The 21,458-nt window shown below is 36.3% G+C and overlaps 1 protein-coding gene across 7 annotated transcripts in view; it reads left to right on the forward strand.

Annotated features, from left to right (window-relative positions):
• The window catches only part of GUCY1A1 (guanylate cyclase 1 soluble subunit alpha 1), a 51,631-nt gene that overhangs the window by 14,827 nt on the left and 15,346 nt on the right, over positions 1–21,458 (forward strand). For 6 of the 7 annotated variants that reach the window (XM_033135088.1, XM_033135086.1, XM_033135085.1 and 3 more), the window contains 3 exons: positions 11,068–11,434; positions 17,256–17,317; positions 20,734–20,792. In XM_033135088.1, coding sequence (XP_032990979.1) covers positions 11,180–11,434; positions 17,256–17,317; positions 20,734–20,792 — 376 coding nt within the window. In that variant the 5' untranslated portion in view covers positions 11,068–11,179. Of the gene's footprint in view, positions 1–1,958; positions 2,055–11,067; positions 11,435–17,255; positions 17,318–20,733; positions 20,793–21,458 lie in introns of all 7 variants that reach the window. The other variant, XM_033135089.1, reaches the window with a different exon arrangement.

Raw genomic sequence — 21,458 nt, forward strand, 5'->3', positions numbered from 1 at the left:
GCTTACGGTTCTAAACTTCTGTTCTGAAAATGCCTGTGTCTCTATGTAGACTTTTATGTAAGAGATACTGAACAATTGTTTAGGGTTTACTGTGAACAGGACAGTTTCTTTTTACTTTCACTATTTTGAACCAATGAGAGGTGAGAAAGTTTTAAAAGAATATGGTTGTGGTTTCAGATTTAATGGGAAAGAACTCAGTCTTTCTCAGCATATCCTTTGTGAGTATCCAAATATATACCTGCAAAGTACATGTCCAAAAGCCAAAATTCATTTCTGGTAATGATGTCTTTTAATTATTATGCAAAAATTCAGATCTACACAAATTCCTAGAACAAGAGAGGCTCAAAGTAATATTTTACAAAAGGGAGTCTCCTTAGAGATCACTAGGACCCTGAAAGTTTCTCTCATACCTGCATTTATGGAATATCGAGGCTTCATTCCCTCAATTGACATGCCCGACAGTCTGACCTCCCATTTTCTTCTGTCTTCTATTTTAGCAGGTAAATGTAATCTTTAGTTTCCAGATTATATTTGTGGGAAGAGGAATTTCAGTAATAATAACTAAGCCCCTTACTTCTCAAGTCCAATCCAGAGCATTGGCTCTGTAATAAAATAGGCCAAGTTCCGTTTCCTGTTTCTGCCACTCACTGGCGATGACCAAGGACAAATGACTTAATCTATGTTTCAGATTCTTCTTGTGTAAAAAATAGTAACACACACACACACACACACACTAATTTCCCCATTTGTGCAGATTAAATGAGATAATGCGTATGATATCCTAGGTCATCCTTTAAGGCAGAGGTCAGCAAACTGATTGTATAAAGGACAAGATGGACAATATAGTAAATATTTTAGGCTTTGCTGACCACGTGGTCCCTTTTGTAATTACTTAACTCTGCTGTTGTAGTTTGAAAGCAGCAGCCATAGGCAATACATCCATAAATGAGCTTGTAAAAGTAAAACTCCTGTTTTTCTTTTACTGTCAGTACTACACTTCTGACACTAAATGTGTGTTTTCCTCACAAGTAGTTCTCCAACACCAGCTTGATGTTGTACAATTCAATTCGATTCCAACACTGTCTACCTGGAGTTAGTGGCAGATCCCATAGACTAATGGCTCAGTCCTACAAGACTGTTCCCACTTAGGATTTTCTAATAGAGGCTTCATTATGTAGGCACCATTGATTAAATCACTGGCCATTAGTGATTAATGCAACCTCCAACCCTTCTCCGCGCCCCAGAGATCTGGGGGGGATGGAAAATTCCAACCCTCTAATCACCTGGATGGTTCCCCTGGCAACTAGGCTCCATCCTGAACATATCCAGGACCCCCAGCCTCCTATTACCTCATTAGCATACAGAAAGATGCTTATCACTTTGGAGATTCAAGGGTTTTATGAGCTATGTGCCAGGAAACAGGGAAAGAGGGAAGGTGGGCAAAGACCAAATATATTTTGCTTATAATGTCAGTTTGACTATGTTCCAATGAAATTTTAGTTATGGGACACTGAAATTTGTATTTCATCTATGTTCCTATATCTTGAAATAGTCTTCTTTTGACTTTTATTCAACCATTTAATAATATCAAGATGATTCTTGACTCAAGAGCTGATAAAAAACAGGCAACTGGCTAGATTTGGCTCACAAGCCATTTGTTGTCAACCCCTACTTTCAAGGGTCGTGAGTGTCCAGTGTTCTTCTCAGTAGTGGTTTAGCTTTGTCTGACCCTTTCAGTCCTGGCCCAGTGTAGGCATCTCCTCCACTGCCTATGCCTCAACCACTGCTAACCTGTGCTCCTATTCTCTTTGGTTTTATCTCAGTTGTTTTCTGTGTGACCAGGCCTACATTTCTTGATTAATTTGTTCTTGATTAGATTGAGTAAGTTTCTATCTCCAGAAGAGCTTACAAGTCTTAAGTTTTCATGGTTCAATTGGTTTGTTGTCATTTGTCTCAAGGATCTTGGGAAAAGTTCCAAAGGATGGAGTAGAAGAATCATGAGGGTCACTATTGTGTCTCCTTCCAGAATCTTTGTTCCAAATACGACAGCTCAGGTAATTTGACTATATTCTGTCATAGCGTGAATTACGTGCTCATAATCACTTCCTTCCCATAAAGGATGGCCACCTTGATACCTCCTCATTGTTCAAATGTTAATTCAAATGCTCTACAGGTATGACAGTCATTCCCAGAATTCCCATTCACTCTTGTCAGAAACTCCTACATCTCCTAATTAGACTCTGGGTGACTTGCCTTGATTCCACAAACATACTAAAATTAACACTCCAGTTAGTAGCTCACCTTTCTCTGCCCATCACCTAAATCTTTTCACAAAATAAGTAAACATTGACAAGGTAAATTTGTTACTGGTACATGATATTGCTCGTACCTTGTATCTGTTCTTGTGTTTTGTAATTATTTGTTACATAAAATTTCTTGTACCATAATATGTTATAAAATAATTGCTAAAATTCCTTTATGATACAAAAAACAAGTACCTAAATATAAACAAATAAAAATTTGAATTAAAAAATTAAAACGAAAGATTTTTTCCCCTGAAAGTATAGGCCAAAAATGTGGGTTCACATTATACACAACAAAATACAGTATATACTCTAATGACATAAGGCTTGCTTGATTTATATAGCAGGTTTCGTTTAATGAGTAGAAAAAGATTTAAAATATAGCATACTCCTTCAATTTTTATTCTAATATTTTGTTAACGAAAGTTGGCATGCAACTTACTAGCTAATGGAATTACATAAGATAAAACCAAAATAGAATCTTACTCCTCTGGGCTGTGCTGTAAATTCTTGTAATTCAATAAAAGGAACCCTAATTATTGACACAGATATTATTTTCTTGCATTAATGTTCTTCAAGTGGAGAATGTTTTCTCTATTTGTATGGCACCAAGCACCTGCTATATAGCAGAGTTCCTCTGGCTTTGAAAAGTGATAAGAAAAAGTGTCATAGGTATAAAACATTTCTGGATCTTCTTGAGAAGATGGAACACATTTGTCAATTATTTATTTAGTGACTTCTGTTAGCATTATTCTCTTGTAGAATAACTTTGCCTGTATTTTCTCTAATTCTTCATGTATCTCTGTTTCATCACCTTTTTACCATTTTGCAGATGAGGTAACGGAAGCTCAATGAAGTTAAGAAACTTCTCTACTGTCCAATGTTGTGGTAGTTAGCATTTATTCATCATGTACTGCGTGCCAGGTGTTTTCCTAAGTGCTTTTCATTTATTGATGTTTACTCTTAACCGCACATTTATGAGATAATTGCTATTGATATCCCTATTTTCCAGATAGAGAAAGTTGAGGTGACGTTAGGTGAAGAACTTGACTAAAGTCACGGAACTGGTAAATGGTAGAGGCCAGAAGCAAACACAGACCCATCTGGCCTTAGAGTCTGAGTTCTTTACTGCTATGCGAACTCCACTACCTTAGGGCACAACCGCGTGTGTTGGCACCTAGATTTATGGGAACTAATCTCTCTATATATCTACATGAATGAATGAATGATACTTTAAAAATCATTATTGCCAAAGAGGGAAAAAAAAGTATATATGTATGTATGTATAATATGAAGTCCGGAAGATGTGCCTCCAGAATTTCCTGATGGGTCAAAATTAAAAAGAAGAGAAAATGGAAATTATAATGTCATTAGTCACCAGTTTCATTATGTCACTTACATGAAAGTTATCAATCAGCCCAATTGTTTAATCATCATGGAATTGTTTTCATTTTAAAAGTTTCATCAGATTATATTTTCGAAATCATGATGAAATCTCTAGTCTTAGAGAATGTGACCTGATTGGGTGATTTTCCCTGGTAGTTAAGTAGCCTTTTCACATTACTTGCAAATTTGAATCAAATATTGTTGAACGTACAAGCATTTCTGACATAACATGATATATACGTTCCTGAAAATCTTTGTATACTGCAAAACTATGTGCTGAAAGAAAGGAACTTATGGGAAGAAAATGTGTTAGCGTGAAACCAATCAACACTTATGAGCACTAACAAAAGCAGTAACAATCCTTAAAAACATATTAAAAAGACAGGTTGAATTCTAACGGACACTGTACTACAGTAACTATAGGCCTAGCTTAAGGGAAAAAAGTGAAAGTAGCTGGAGGGGAAGGGGCTATAAAAAGGGGTCGAGCCTGTTGAGTTGTGGAGACAACGTAAAAATGAAGGAAAACTGCAATAAGTACTTCTAAAAACAGGGCATGTGGTCAAACTGAGCTAAGGGGAAGGACATGGGGTGGGTGAGAATCTAGCATGACTGCTACTTTATAGTACATTATTTCCCTACTTATAATTGCCTATGAGCTGATTCACATTTCAGAAATACACAGTATTTATCTGAAAATACATAAAAACACTGTTTATAGTGTAAACAGGAATTACATTTCTCCCTTAACTCCATTCATAATAATTGTATTTTCAGTAAATATATTTTTAAATAATTAAGTCTCTGTAAGGAACTATTTTAGCAATATAACTATGATGGGAATTATAGAAACAGCTGCAGGAAATTGTTTGATATATTTCAGGAACAAAATATTGAAACATTTATCTGATTTCTTTGTAACCGGCATGATCTATCATAAATGGTAATGATGTTTAATTTGAAGAACTGCTAACTATCTCTATTCAAATTTCAGTGATTATTACACTAGAGAGCTTTAAAAACATAAATATTTAGGATTTATATTTCCAAAGGTTTTGCTCTTTAATTAGTTATAAAACATTCTGTAAACATTTTGATATAAAAACTGAGACTGAGAATCACAAAATGCTAATTCGTAAAGTCTCCCTGCTCTAGAGTATACTAAACCTTACTATTACTTCAAAGATGTCACAGAATTGCCCCCTAACTCCAGTGAAAAAGATTGTGGATCACACTTTCCTTATTTTTAATAAAGAATTAATATAGTTTATTAAACATAATTTGTGTCTGGTACTGTAGCTTTAGTAAGGCAGTTGCCATGGGTGGGGGTTCCTGGGTCCCTAGAGGTGAGGTTGCCATCACCTTTTGAGTTGACCTCTTTGTTTTGGAAGAGTTACCAGCATGGGCTCTGTAGTTACCAAAAATTAAGATAAGCTCCCTCTACTCTTCCTGAAGATAGATGGAAATACCGTATACTTGCATGCAAATGCCATCTGCTGGGAAGGTGAATGCTCTATTCTGTAATATAAATTGGAGTCAGCTTTCCCATGTCTCGGCTATTGAAAACAGAGACATTGGTTTCCAAAAGGAGATTTTAACAGGAGAGTTGGAGCACAACAACTCCTACAAGGTGTTATGTAATATTGAAAACCTCAGATCTGGACTTGCTCAGGACTAAATAACCAGAGTCATGGGAACTACATTATGGACCATTTTGATTGTTCCCCATGGACCCTAGAGTCTTTCTTTGGCTGTGGTATTGAGAAGCAAAGCCAGAGAAATGTGTTCTCCCTTTTCTTCAGTCCCCATGTAGTCAGTAGCCAAGGCCTGTGGATCCTCTCTCTGAACTACGTCTGGAATTGATCTACTTTTTCATTCTCAGGGTCACTCTTAGTTCAACCAAGACCAACAATCTGTCCAACTCTGATGCATTTCTCATTCTGCATTCCAAATAATCTTTTAAAAATGCAATCTAATCTATTCATTTTCTTACTCCTTAATCGTTCAGTTGGTTGACCTCAGAATAGAGTTTTAATTTGTTCAACATGGTTTACGGAGCCCTCCAAATCCTGACCTCAGCCTGTCGCATCTCTTACCACCACCACCACCTTTCTCTCCTTGACTACATGCTCTGCCCAGGCTGGAATTACTTCAGTTCCTAGAACATGACCAGGTCTGTCTTGACCTCCGAGCATGCTGTTCTCTCTTCAACTCTCTTTACCTGGCTCAGGGCCACAGTTCAGCTCAGATATCTCTTGCTCCTGGGACTGGGTATGGATGCTTGATTTGCACTGCTAGAGCACTATGTGCCTCCCATTTTTGTAGCACATGTCACACTTGGACTGATGGGTCAGAAATAGTTTCCCAGCTGGATTGGAAACTCCCTGAGAGCAGGGGATGTTCTTTACTCACTGCTCTGTCACTGCATCTAGAAGAATGCCTGACACATTGTAGCCATCCATAAATATATGTTGAACAGAATGAATGGATACATGACTGAAGTAGAAGGCAATCCAGTATATCAAAGAATCTATGGGAGTGGATATTATGGAAAAGAAAATGTCAATGGCATGGAGAATTGAAGCCTATTAAGAGCCAAAAGTTTCTTGGGGTTTAACTTTTAGAAGCTCACTGCTTAGTTTCTCAGGGAAGGTTTTCAGTAACATAGTGGAAGCAAAAGCCAGAGAGTTGGAGATTTAGGAATAAATATTGTTTAAGGAAGTGGACATAGCACAGAAGGCCTGATCTTACCAGAGTGTGACTATAAAGGGCAGCAGAGATCACGGGAAAGCCAGGGAGGAGGAAAGGTCTGAAGAGTCTGACCTTCATCTGCTTGCCTTTTTCTTAACTTAGTACTGGAGAGACTTGGACACCCTCACCGGTTTTCCTACTACTTTGTCCTCCCTTCCTGATATATCACAGGGGAAAAGTCTATAAATATTTCGTACCGCAAAGTGAAAAGAAACACATTTTAAAATTCTTGATTCATGGGATTTTATTTAATATTTTTTTCAATTTGGGAGGAATGAACACTTTCTAGATTTTCAGTCTACCTGAAAATTAAGCTGTTTTCTTGACACTTGTTTATAAAAATGGCTGTGGCAGTTTGTACTGAAGTATGCAAACTTTATCCTTACTAAGGCAGTTTGTTTTGAAGTTCTTTCCTCCTTTCAGCTACTCTTAAAAATCTAGACTTTGAAATTTCATCTTAACACTTACATCTCTTTAACCCAGATTTGGGCACTGCTAGGTGCTCGGTCTGATGTTGGACACAGATATAGGTATTTGCTTTGATTATGGAGACTTAGTTCATAGCCCACACCCATTTCTAATTTAAAATCTGCTCTTTAATGCCTGCTGCTGTAAAAGTGTCTTCTTGTGTCAGAGAGCACCTGTGGAGTGTTTTCCTCGGGTCTTTTTACATGTAGAAAATACAGTTTTTGTGCTTAATTGGCTCCTAAATGATGGCGCTTTCCTTTACCCGAACAATAAAGCCTCCTGGTTATTAATACAAGGTCACTAACAGGGTCCTTATTCTCACCATAGCAGTTAATCACTTACTAGTAAGAAGGAGAGAGCATTCTGTATATTTGGAGGCTGTTTAATCATCAACTTTGGGAATGGCAAATATTTCTCCGAGTTTCTGAGAACATACAGCCCACTGCTTCCCAAGGCTTTGTCACCAAATTTATTACTTTAATTAATTTGCATTTCCTTTACCATGTTACTGTCATTTCTACAACCAGCTACCGTGTTTCCCTGAAAATAAGACCTGGCCATACAATCAGCTCTAATGCATCTTTTGGAGCAAAAATTAATATAAGGCCTGGTATTATATTATATTGTATTATGTTACATTACATTATATTATATTATGTTGTATATATGTTATACTTATATAAGACCCGTTATATATTATATTATATTATATTATATTATATTATATTTATTATATTTTATTATACCGGGTCTTCTATTAATTTTTGCTCCAAAAAAACGCATTAGAGCTGATTGTCCGACCAGATCTTATTTTCAGGGAAACACAGTATGCACTGAATTTAGCAAGCAATCAAGCTATTTGTGAGGTTACTGCTAATGTTACATGTAAAAAAAAAATCACTGGTTGAGTTGATGGAGCTTTTCTTTATTCCTGGAAGGCAAACACAAGACAAAAGAGGTTTCCAAGGTACTAGCACTGCGTGCATATGTTTCATAGTGTAATTTCAGCAATTGAACAGATAAAGAATGCTAATTAGTTTTTTTATACATTTGTGATTTAATGAGACTAAACACTTAACTGATCTTGAAGTGAGCACAACTTGCTTCCTGTTGTGTTTTTAGTTTCATAAAAAACAGCGCTGGATATATTTTCTGGAAATTACAATACTGTGCAATACAGGAGAATTTCAAGGAAGGTTGACTGCTCAGTTGTATCCTGCCATAGTGAGATTGAATAGGAAGATGAGAATAAAAATCTTGGGTTTAGGGACAAGGGTTGGAATTCATTGCTAATGAGAAGATTAAGCTAATGGAAGACTTTATCACAAACTACATTATATCAAACTCCTAAATCCAGTACTAAAATTCTAATATATACCTTACTTTTGGAAGCAGTTCTACACCTTCATTAGATTTAACCTATAATCAGAATACTGTTGTTTATTGCCTTCCCTTTTATTTGGAGTACCCTCAAAAAATTCCAACTGTTCTTCTAATTTGTTCTTGTAATTGTTGTAGTTATAGTTTGGTATAGCTGAAATCATGGGATTCAGTTAATACGGTTCTTTTTCTTAAAAAAATGACACAAAGTAATAATATAATTTTTATACATAAGTGATTATTTAATATTATCTACTACACTCTCTTTACTTACTTTCATGTACAAAACTGGATCCACTGTATTTTAGGGGTGGATAGGTAGAGGAGATGAGGAAATAACTCGCCTTATAGTCACAATTATATTTGGATTAAAATGCTTCATTTAACTTTCTCAGCTTTTTATAATCAGGGGTCAGAAAACTACAGCTGTGGGCCAAATCTACAGCCTGTTTCTGCAAATAAAGTTTTATTGGAACACATCCATGCCCAATTCTTTGCACATCAGCTATAGCTGCTTTCATGCTGCCATGGCAGTGTTGAATCTTTGATAGAGACCTACAAAGCTGAAGATTTCTATTTTCTGGTCCTTTATGAATGGTTTGCTGACCACTGATCTAAACCATACATGAGGACAGGAGTTAGTAAATAATAATAGAATTATGCTGAGATACATTAAGGCCTGAGAAACAAATATTTGTGGAATTGAATCTTAAAAGAAATGTGGTTGAGAGCATTACATTTTCAGGTCTTTCAGAATCCAAGTAACCATTCCACTCATCCCCAAATTACCTTTGGGTCACTCAGTAGCCTGCTGAGATAGGCAACTCCTTATTCTATTCTGACAGAATATGTTTTCTGCTCATGAATATGTAGGATCTTCCTTGTACCTTCTTGAAGATTCATAAATTACATAAATTACATTTGGTCACAGATTTGGGGTATGACTTGAAGTAAGGGAGAGTACTGGTAGCTTCTTTTGGCACCCATACTTAATAGCCCATGACACCCCAAGGATTGTCAGATGTTGAATTTAGCTTTCTTATTTGTCTCATTTCAGAAAATGAATTGTCCATCATTCTAAACTTATTAGATAACTTATGTGTGACAATTATACAAGCTGTTGCTTATACATATTAAGAGCATTGAGGCACATAGGGAAAAAAAGAAAGAATTGAACTCTAATTGTAAAGGCGGAAGTATAAGGCTTTTTATTCTGAATGATTCAAATGCCACCAGCCAATGAGCAAAAGAATTATGTTCTTGTTTGTTTTTTAATGTAATCTTCTAAGCCATGTCTTTATGTTAAACTAATCCTAGTTTACAAATTAAACCTGATTATTTTAGAAACCAGTGTAATTTGGTAACGTAAGTTTGGGTTAAATGAAAACACATTGACTCTGGAGTCAGATGGACCTACATTTAAACTCTAGTTCTGTCACTTTCTAGCATTTCAAATGAAAGAAAATGACCTAAACTTTTAAGCTCATGGCTCATTGGGGATAATAATACCTGTGTCATATGGTTGCTATAAGGATAAAAGGATTCCTATAAGGCTTAAATGTAAATACAGGGTTCTCAGAACTGTGCCAGGCACATAATAGGGGACAAGTAAACATGGGTTATTTTCCACTCTTTTTTGTATTTTTGGTTCTTCAAGAATGGAAATAGTTGGTGAACCCAGTTAATTAAGACCATTAGCATTGCTCATCAGCTGGACTCACAACTAGACAGTTCCAGTGACAAAAAACCAATGATAAATGGGTTGTGAATTATGTGAGGATTCACAATCACAACATCAACAAATACAAAAGTACAAGGGGAATGGCCTTGTGTATGATTTCAATGGGCCTCTGGGAAGAGAGGCCTTCTTGGTTTACTCCAGTGTTATCTAGATTTGAATTCAGAGACTCTTGCAAATCCAATGGCATGTTTTTAGGTATCAGGAGTTCTTTGAAATAATATTACTTTTTTCATTGTAATGATATTTTAAAGTTATTTGACTATTTATAGAGACTAGTATCTTTTATGGTAACTATTTCAATTAATTTTTTTCATCTACAAGTCAGTATTCCAGATCTGGAATATATTGAAGCATATATATACTGTGTTTCCCCGAAAATAAGACCTAACCAGAAAATAAATCCTCGCATGAGTTTTCAGGATGACATCCCCTGAACATAAGCCCTAATGCATTTTTGGAACAAAAATTAATATAAGACCCGGTCTTATTTTCGGGGAAACACGAGATTATATCTATATATCTATCTATATCTATATCTATATCTATATCTATATCTATATCTATATCTATATTTATAATGGTTTATGCTATTCTGATTTATCAGAAATGAGAGCATAATGAGAATGTAGTAGAATTAGCAATAATAAAACATAGATTTACACTTGGCTTCTGTCTTAAAACCATAGTGTTCTATTCATGTGGAATTAAACCAGACCACGTGGGCTATAAAAATGGCCATCAGTAGTTTGTGCTAATAAGGACACTTTGGAGAAAAAAAAGTCCTTATTATATTTATATTCATTTGAAGAGTATTACAATATTAAAAGGAAGTATTTTACTAGTATACTAAAATACACACATATTAAAGATCTTTATCAAATATTTCATCCATTTTATAATTGACATTTCCACCAGATTTTTTTTTTAATTTGAAAATGCAATATGACTGTATAGTCTTTCCTTCTTCACACCTGGCTTTTTCTGTTTTCCTAAGTGTACAAAGTCACTCCTCTTTCTGTTCTGACTTTCTACTGTTCACAGACACCCTAGTCACCAGTGCCCTTGATCTGACAGTGGCTTCTGTTTGTCAGTCCCACGTAAGAAAAACTGTTCCCCAGGAGGAGATCCACAGCAAGGTGAGGCCACCAACGCCATGTTCTGTACGAAGCTGAAGGATCTCAAGATCACAGGGGACTGTCCTTTCTCCTTACTGGCACCAGGGCAGGTTCCTAAAGAGCAAGCAGAGGAAGCAGCAGGAAGCTCAGACAGCTGCCAAGCCACTCTGCCCATCTGTCAGGATGTTTCTGAGAAGAATGCACAAGGAAGTCTTCCCCAAAGGAAGACCAGTCGGACCCGTGTCTATCTCCACACTTTGGCAGAGAGCATTTGCAAACTGATTTTCCCAGAGGTGAGTACTCACGCTTTGGCGATTTTACTGCTCTTTTGAAAATTGTTAAAGAATGTTTTTTTCCTGAGGAAAATGTCAGCACTTGCTTTCTCACTTTCAAGGCTATAATAGATGTAGACTATTTCCTGGAAACATATTAAAAAACATCCCTTTAAAACAATCATATTCTTAAATTGTGTTTATCTTAAAATGTGTAAGATCTTGAATTGTTTTCAAAAGGATCTTGCACTCTGACAAGCTTTTTGACTGAGCAACTGCGTAACCTCCTTAGCATCAGCTTTCTCGTCTGGAGAACGGAAACGATAACAGTTCCTACCCCCTAGAGTTTTAATGAACATGAAGTGAAGTTCTCCATATACTCCACAGCTCTTGCAATACCATAAATGCCCAGTAGCTGTTAGCTACTATTTTAAAATGAAAAATCCTTGAAGAATAAATTATATTCTGCAGTGTTTTCTTTTTCTTTTGATTCCGAAGAGCATCGTGTATCCCCTGACTATTTGTTGAGCTGGGAAAAATCTCCCTTTTCCTACTGGTTCTGAGACTGAAGTCTCTGCTGAAGCCAGGCTTGACCTGCTCCTTTGGGTCAGCGTCATGGGCCGGTGGTTGCCAATATCCATGCATAGTTAGCTTGGACATTTCTTGATAGAGCTCTGTCATCTGTGATAGAGCAAATGCCATTTTGAGACATGGAACCCTTTTTGTTTATCTACCTTCATAAGAAACTCTGGGGAAAGGGCATATACCTAAATAGGTCCAATGTCTTAGAAATAGAAGGGGCATGTAGAAAGCTCCTCTTCCCTTGCAGGGCTAAAGAGAGCAGAAACTGGAAGTCTTCATGATGTCCTTCATGATGTGTTCAGTTTTATAGAAACTTGCTTAACCTATGAGTTTCGACACTGATATAATCAGACTCCAGCTATCATAATCTACCGGTGATTTTCAATTGATGCAACACCAAAGCAGTGAGGAACACAGACTTGCTGACTTTTAGTGACTGAAAGGAACTTCAGAGGTCACCTTGTTTCCGCTTCCTAGAAGGACTCGGGGAGTTAAATAACTTGACCAAAGTCATATAATTTTTGAAGGGCAGAGCAAGCAATTATTGCTGTCAAATAATACGGGCTCGAGTGACTGGGAAAGAAGAGACTTGAATTGAAGCTTGAAGCATGGATAAATTAGAATTAGCAGAAAGTTGAAGGTACTTATTTCACATAGAATAGTAACACAGAAGAACTTTGGTTAATGGCCTTTGAAATAGAAGTATTTAATTATTCTCACCCTACTCTAGTCACTAGACAGCCAACTTTGGCCGGGATGAGGGATGTAGCACTTGTCAGGGAGCTGGTTGGCATCACAGTCTGCGAAATGGTTGGTATTCTCATTTCCAAGGACAGAGTGAGATGCCCAGAGTTGAACAGATGGTGATGATGGGAAAGCTGGAGCGCATCCATGCTTCCCCTGAGTCTTGTCATTACCGTGTTGGCTTCATGTGTTTGTTTGATAAATGTTGAATTCCTAAAGTAGAAATCATACACATGTTGGAAGCTCTTTTAAAAACATTCTGAATACCAATATAAATGATATTTTACTTTTTTCTTTGTCTTTACTTAGGATAATCTGTGTTGTTTGTTTATGAACTCATGGTAGTTAAGATTTGACTACACTGCCATACAGAAGACAGAGAAGGCAAAACTAAAGAATTCTAAGCGGCAGGAGTTGGCATTGATCACTGGAAATTTTCTTCCAACAAGCGAGGCCATTTGCCTTATAACAGTAAATGTCCTAATGTCGGACACATTTGGACTGTGTAATAATAATCTAGACAACTTCATCATCTGTCCAAACATCTGATTGTCTTTAATTAAATAACACTTTTTTTCTGACTGTTTTCAGTAGACAGATTTAATTCTTAGTATATTGTCTAGTTTCAGTTCTATTGGTAATCCAAAGGAAGAGACTCAAAATGCCATTTGACAGCATCATAGTTCTTTTTAGATAATCAGATTTAACTCCCCAATTTATGTTTTTAGGGGGGGCAAGTATTAAAATTCATTACTCTTAGCAAATTTAAAGTAGGAGGTATCATTCCATAGTTGTGGAATAGTCAGGCTTAAACGGTCTTGTTGATCATCTAATGCAAACTTTTCATTTCTGTTGAAGAAATCGAGGCACATAAAGTTAGGCCACTTGCTTTTACGTAAAAGAGACAACTGAAGAAATGGAAAGGTCTCAGCATTTTATTCGCAGTCCGTTATTTGTGATAATGTTTGCACATTTTTTTCATGGCTATTGCTCCCCGATAATTTTGTAGGCTCTTCAGGGATGGTGTCTTTAGGAACTTACTATGTAGTCTGAGCCACAGTTGGTCTGTCTTTGGTCTGGAAAATCATTAAAACTGTAAAAAAGTAGAAAATCAACTGAAATGGTCAAACCATACCAATGAAATTCCATTCAGTGTTCACAGTAATATTGCATCAAATGATAGTTATACCTGAAATATTAATATATAGTGCATTTGTGAGAAAAGTACTGGTTTTAACAATGAATACATATCAATCCTTTATCAAGTCAAAAGATAATTGTTAAGTGAAGATAAACAAACTTGAGAGCAACACTTCATTTACTTTTGGGGACAGGCGCCCCCTCTGTGAATCAGAAATTCCATGATCCACCACACTTCCAGGTCCAAGAATTGTGGATGTAAGCAGAGCTCATTTTTCCGAACCTCAAATGGAGGCTTTCCCAAATAAAAGGGAGTTTGGGTGTTAAGTACTAAACATCAACAGAAGACTACTACACAATATTTATGTGTATTGGATTGCAGAAACCGTGTTTTGAAGAAAATATTGGATTTAGCCCTAATTTACCATGCTAAACTAAAAATCAATATACGGATTTGTCAGAACGGGGAGTATTTGACCTTCCTAAAGCAGTTCTGATTGTATGTCATGAGGCCCTGAAGTTGGCCTTGTGTGACAGGACTCACTCAAAGTTGAGTCCTGCCAATGGCTTTATTGTGAAATTGTGTCATCCCAGGGTCTAGGTTTAGGATATATTATAGGAGCAACAGAGCCAAGGCAGGGACCTCTATGCACCATCAGCCTTTACAATAAATGTGTTGCCTGGAAAGCTTGTGGGTTTTGATTTTGTTTTTTTTTTACCGTATAACAATTTTCCAGAGGAGCAATGATATATCATAAAAGCAGATATAAAAGTCTGTTAACCCATAATATCACTAGAGTATGCTACTAAAGCTTTTCTAAGACTTCAGCACCTTTTTCTTTAGAAAAACAAGTTCTGATTCAAAATGAAAAGTTAGGAACAACATATGTTCCACGAGCTCCAGCAATGGGAAGAGGGACCATTTCTCCTCCCCTCTTACAATGACAGCACTTACGTTAAGTGGAAAGTACCAGAAAAAGAAGTTCCTGGTGAGAGTGAGACGTAAATGATAGGCCAAGAAAGATCTTGATTGAAAAGGGTAAAAGTACACCTGAGGGTTTAATCAGAGGTAAAGAGGGAGAGAATGATGTCTCTACTAGCACTTGGGAAGAGGAAGGACACATCCTTCAGTGGCAGAATTGGATGGGTTTGTTTTTTTCTCATTGCCCATCAAGAGTGTTTGGTCAGAGGAGCAACTGGTATATAAACAGCTCTAATTCAAATTATTTTAAATTGGAAACAATCTAAATGTATTTGTAAACAAGCTAAAAGAGTAATGCCTCTTACTTGGCTCTATTGCTTCACTGATACAATTTTATACATTAAGCTTTCAAGACTTGGAACCTCTGACGGGGTCTCACTCATTCATTCATTAATTCCATCAATGTGTATTGAGCATCTCATATGGCTATGTACTGTTCTAGGTGCGGGATATATAGTGGTGAACAAAACAGGTGTTCTCTTCCCTTTTGGAGTTTCCACTCTAGTGGAGGACATAATAATACTAATACTAATACTAATACTAATAATAATAATAATAATAATAAATAATAATAATAGCAGGTGACAAATGCATGAAGGCAAAGTGAGGGCTCATCACAAAGGCAATGACCGTCATTTTATTGATGACCTGTTGGCCCATATGGATATGTTTTGCGGGAAGAAAGAACTCCCAGCAACCCATGGTTTCATGGGTTTTAATCCACCTGAATATGCTGGTGTTAGTAATGCCAGAGGAACTTTCTACGAAGTAAAAACGCCGTTGAGAAATTGAAGCTTTTCAAGCATGCTGGCTGATCCACCTCATTTACAGTATCCAATTTAACATTCCTCTTTTCTTGACATAAAAGACTGCTGAGAAACGTGCCCTTCCCAAACATGTTCCTCATCTGCTGGGCATCCTGCCCTTTGCCACCACACAGGTCCCCAGGACCTTGTTTAGAATCTGCCCACTCGAGAATTCTCCCGCCAGCCTTTCGTTCATCCTGAGGCAGACATATCTTGCTTCTCCTTATCAGAACAGAGAAGTTGTTCTACATACCATGTTTCCCCCCAAATAAGACCTACCCGGAAAATAAGCCCTTGCATGATTTTTCAGGACATCCCCTGAACATAAGCCCTAATGCATCTTTTGGAGCAAAAATTAATATAAGACCTGGTCTTATTTTCGGGGAAACACAGTAGTAAATTTAAGTTTTCTTTTTTTTCTTTTGGGCCTTTGCATTTTCGTTCAATAAATTTCAGATTTCTTTTCTAAGCGCTGTAATGTATATTAAAACAAAATTCTTTTTGGACCTTATTTCATTAAAACAGAAGATTGGCTATTTTCCTGAACTCTATTGCCTCATTTGACCAGTGGAAACTCTAAGACAGATATAAATAGTTCTTGAGGAGAAAGGAATTTCCCAATTTGGGACGTAGCCAGAAAATTCTTGACTTTCCTCTGGGTAATCTACAGAAAGAGTCAACGATTATATATACACATGTAGATATATATGATTTTTATATGGAATGCCAAAAAATTGGCATCACTTTTTACCAATGCTCTACATCCCCTTATCAACTAGAGACGACAACCTGTTTAGAAAGATTAATAGATAGTCAACAAGTTTATAAAAGTATGGAAGCTTATACCCAAATATCTTGCAGTATAGGAAAAGTCATGAAATACTCAGCAATCAATGAAAGAGAGTTAAACTGTAAGTATTCAGTGAAGATTGTCAGTTGAAAGAAAGGGCAAGTTAGGGCAAATCCAAGATTTGTTTCAAGTTAATGATCAACTGATCTTGGTAACAGATTGGTTTTAAGGGATAAAAGAAAGGGGAAAGACAGATATCTCCAGTTTCCTTGAGCAGGAGATGTAAATGATGCCTGAAACATTAATGGGACTTTGCAGTTAAGGGCTGAGAGTCACTGATGTGATGGGTTTGTGAAAGGAACAGGGAGTTGCTTGGCGCGAGCCATGCTGACATTGAAGTATTGGGAGCGGATCGAAGGAGATTTCCTGACCCAGAGGTAGTGATGCCCAGGATTCATTCATGGAAGACCTGACTTTACCAAACTGGAGTCTTCTACTTGGATTCCAACTCAACCTGACTTTGTTCTGTGGCTGTCAGAGACCACCCACCAAGGGCCAAGCCCTGGGCCACAGCCCGTATCCAAACTCAAAGGAGTCTGAGCTCATTGTTTCTTCCCAGGTTTGAAAAACCCATTGAAAATCAATCTCACTTTCCAAAGTGTAAATTCACAACACGTATCATTTAAGTATTGCTGTATCTGCTTTTTCACAAGAAACTTTCAGGATAAACGTCTACAATATATCTTCAAGTAAATTTTAGTTAAGGGAATGTTTAAAACTTTTGTTTTCAATTTTCAGTTCGAGCAGCTGAGTCTTGCACTTCAGAGAACACTGGCAAAACACAAAATCAAAGCAAGCAGGTAAATTAAACCATTGTAATTGTCCGAACTTCCTAGTACCATCTCTGATACTATTGCTAGTAACCAACACTTACTGAAAGGCTGAATGTATTTGGAATCCTTATGGTATGCCAGAAACTGGACTACGTGTTTTAGCTACCGTGAATCGGAAAGTAAGTGCATTTATTGTTTATATTTTACATATCACTAAGCGCAGGTTTATATAAAATGGTTAGGATTTCATAGGGGTTTAGGAAAAGGCAAACTGAATTTCCAACCTTATTTTTCAAAGTCCATGATTTTAACCATGTTGCCATATACTGCTGCTTTAACAAACTCCCATAGACCTCTTCTTTCCTACTAAGGGGTAATTTCTGAAATATTTAACAGGTAAGCCATGGATCCCAGACAATCAGTACAGACTCCTTGCCCGAAGGATATGCTAAAAGGTTGGGGCAGGGTCCCAGTGATACCTCTCCCCTCGCTTCTGCCCCGCGCCCACCCAGGTTAAACTTTTAGCTGTTGTAACAGGAGGTGAGATGGGAGAAGGATCAAGGTGGGTGAATGGGGGCTTGGGGCAGCAGCTATGTATCAATCCTTAGGGAAGTCTTTCAGTATTTTCAAAACTAGTTTGGTTATACTGGTGTGCACTGGCTGAGTATCAGTCCATGTATACATTTTCTTGTACTCTGTCTTTGAAATTTTCTTAAGAAAGCTTTCTGTAGAGGCTTACTATATAAGGTGATTTTTTAAAAGATCTGACTTATAGAGTTAATTTTTCAAATATATGTTGGCATAGTTACTGCTGGTAGATAACTTGATTTGGCCTTGTTTTTGATTCCTTGAAATCTCAAGGATTATTTCATCTGTAAATGATAGAATAAATACTTGAGTTCAAATGTACAGAATTGAACACTGAAGTTTTGCAAAGCAGTACAATTGTCAGGAATATTTTATAAATTCATTCATCTCTTTACTACTCATGATTTAATAATCTGTTCTGTGGATTATCTGTGCTTAATCTTCCTTGCTGACTAACTTGTCCCAGACTGCAGGCAGCAGGCTGCCAAGAAGGCATCACAGATGGGTCCAGAAGGAGAGAATGTGAATCTATGTGTCTGACAGAAGCTTTGTTTACACGAGTGATATGAAAAGCATTCCAGAATGCCTCTGACCTTAATTCTCAGTCACGCTGATAAGATACCCACACGTCATTGTAGCCGTGCTACTGTGTCTGTCTGCTTAAGTCCTTGGCAGCCAGTTTACTCAAAATTTATTCTCAGGGCTTTGTGGTCTGAAATGTTCTAAACTAGGTGCAGGGATCCTGTTAGGTTGTGGTCCCAGCAGTGTATCTCTTTTAAAAATCTCGAAACTGAAAAAAAAGAAAGAAAAAGATTTTATTTGGAAATCTTGAACAATCTTTTACCACTTCCCTGATTTCTTACAGAACTAATCATACTTTTAAATTGTCCTCATGATAACATTCAGTTGTTGAAATAAGATGAGGGCCCTTTTTTCTTGTAAGAGTGCCTGCAAATATGCCAAATGGCTTCTCTCTGCTTTGCTTTTACAGTTCGTGGGTATGTTCTTTGTTTCTGTTCTTTGTTTTTACCCCCCAATCTTCCTTTTGGCAAGGCAGCTACCATTTCTATTGCTCTCATTTTGCCAACTGCTGAACACACCTTAACTCCTGTTTGGACTGCTTGTTATCTTATATGACTTGAAAAGCAAAATAAACAAATAAACAAAAACAATATAATATACTGTCCCTAAATAAATTTTAGTGCAGCCATTCTGATACTTCTCTAGGTTGTTTGCACATTGAGCTTTTGCTTCGTTTCTTTTATGGGATCTTTTGTTCACATCATCATGTGTAGGAACTCATGGCTGGTGTTTGTGTACAACGCACAGACATTTACAGGTGCACATACAAGCTTACACTTCCTTTTTTATTTTGAAGGGACAGATAGGGAACTTACTTTGAAGTGCAATATGTGTCCTTTGGACTCACTAAGCTCTGTTCACATATCATTGGTGCTGGGAGTTGGCAGAATTGTAGCTCTCTGAACAGATTTGCTCTCATTCTTTAGCAAGAAATAGAAATTGCTTAAATGAAAAAAAGTAAATCTAAGGACTGATTAATATGAAATAATATATATCAAGGAGTTAGGTGATGGACAGAGACTAGACTTTCGGTGGTGAGCACACAACAGAGTTGTATTATAAGGACATACAACTGAAACTTATATAATGTTATTATTAGCTAATGTCACCCTAATAGATGTATACTGTTTTATATATATAAACAGTATGTATATATATATATACATACATATATATATATGTATGTATGTGTGTGTGTATATATATATATGTAAGTGTGTGTGTATATATATGTGTGTGTGTGTGTGTGTGTGTGTGTATATATATATATACACACACATATATATATCAGTATATATCTATAGGTTTGGGGATCTCTAGAGTCAAACTAGATAATATTATAGAGTGATCCCAAACCAATTTAGATAAGAAAATATTTCCACTGAGTATTTTAAATAATTATAAGCAATACACCCTTATGTGACAAAGTAGTAGACTTAGCAATTTTTTTTCTTGAAAATATTTTCTTTTGAAACTTCTCTACATGTATAGTGTTTTATTGAAATCTGTTTAAAATTTTGGATTTATGCCTGTTTGTAAACTTGGTTTGTCTAATGGTAAACTAAACCCCAAATAGAACTTGGGTATCTTTTAATATGCTTCTGCTGTTTGGCAAATTTGCTCATTATCAGTCATCGCTATAAGAAATCATCAAACAATTAGGCAGACCTAAATCAACAAATTGTCCAATTGAAATTGCGAGAGGCTTCTATCAATTAAAATGTATGCTATTACATTAAAGGATAGACTTTTTAGTTACTAATTTTTATACAAGATCAAGGATAAAAGTTTAATGATATCTGACAGTTAAATATCTAGGACCTAAAACTCAAAAGCAAGTTATGCTATGTATTTACCTTAGGAAAAAAAATAGTGATAGTTAAAAGTGAAATCCATCAGGATGTAGGTGTTTCTTCTTGGTTGGTTTATCAGAAAAACCTTGGGCTGCTTTATTATCATCTCTTTCTGGACCATTTCACACTCCTGGTTCCCTACCAGTGTAGACCTGTATAATATAACCTGTGGATAGTAAAAAGATGAGTCCACATCATAAAAAATGATGAAACGTTTTATGTCAGGTGTATGTGGGAGTTTTCTAGCGTTGTTTTGGTTGGTACATGTCGCTGCTCCTTTCCTATAAACTTGACATTCAGTCAAGATTTGCTGTTACAGAAAAGGTAATTTAAGTTATTTTCTGTCATTTCTGTATGTTATAATCTGAAGCTTTGGCATTTATTTGTCAGTTTATAATTTAAATATTGAAATAATTTCAGAAAATCTGTGGAAAGAGAAGACTTTGAGAAAATAATTGCAGACCAAGCACTTGCAGCAGGTAATGGAATTGTTTAAGTATATGTAATTAGGAAATAATTATACAACTAATAGTTTACCTGTAAACTGCCATTTTCTATTCGTAGAAAATACCTATAAAACTAGTGTTTTCTTCTAAAGTATTTATATTTATTTGTTGGTGACTTCCAGTGTGAAGTGTTCAATGTTGTATATTGTGTTAGCATAATGACTAACTCTTTTTCATACTATACATATACTTTTTTTACCTAAAACATTTCCTCTTCTTGTCCTGTTTATTTGCTGAGAAGTAGATAAGGCCAAAAGGGAAACTGACTCATAGACATTTACATGCTTTGGTCTTGAAGTTGTCTAAGTATTCCTCATTTATGCATGGAAAATCTTAATCAACAAAGTAAAATAAATGACTTTTTTTCATGTTGGAAACAATCATGTGGAAAGGGGTTAACGGTGTTCTCATATTAATAATTAGTTTAGGGAGACAAGTAGATGAGTAAATTTGTTACACTGACCCTTTCAAAGTTTGAATACATGGATGGACCAATAGGCTAAATTTTTATAAAAGTATAAGATATTAAGAATTTAATAATAATAACACCACCAATAATAATAATAATAATAATAATAATAGTGGTGATGATGGCTAACTTATATGGAACCCTTCCTAGGAGCCAGGCACTATTGTAAA

This window comes from Rhinolophus ferrumequinum, chromosome 18 (genome assembly GCF_004115265.2).
Source record: "Rhinolophus ferrumequinum isolate MPI-CBG mRhiFer1 chromosome 18, mRhiFer1_v1.p, whole genome shotgun sequence".
In the NCBI taxonomy this organism is placed as follows: Eukaryota; Metazoa; Chordata; class Mammalia; order Chiroptera; family Rhinolophidae; genus Rhinolophus; species Rhinolophus ferrumequinum.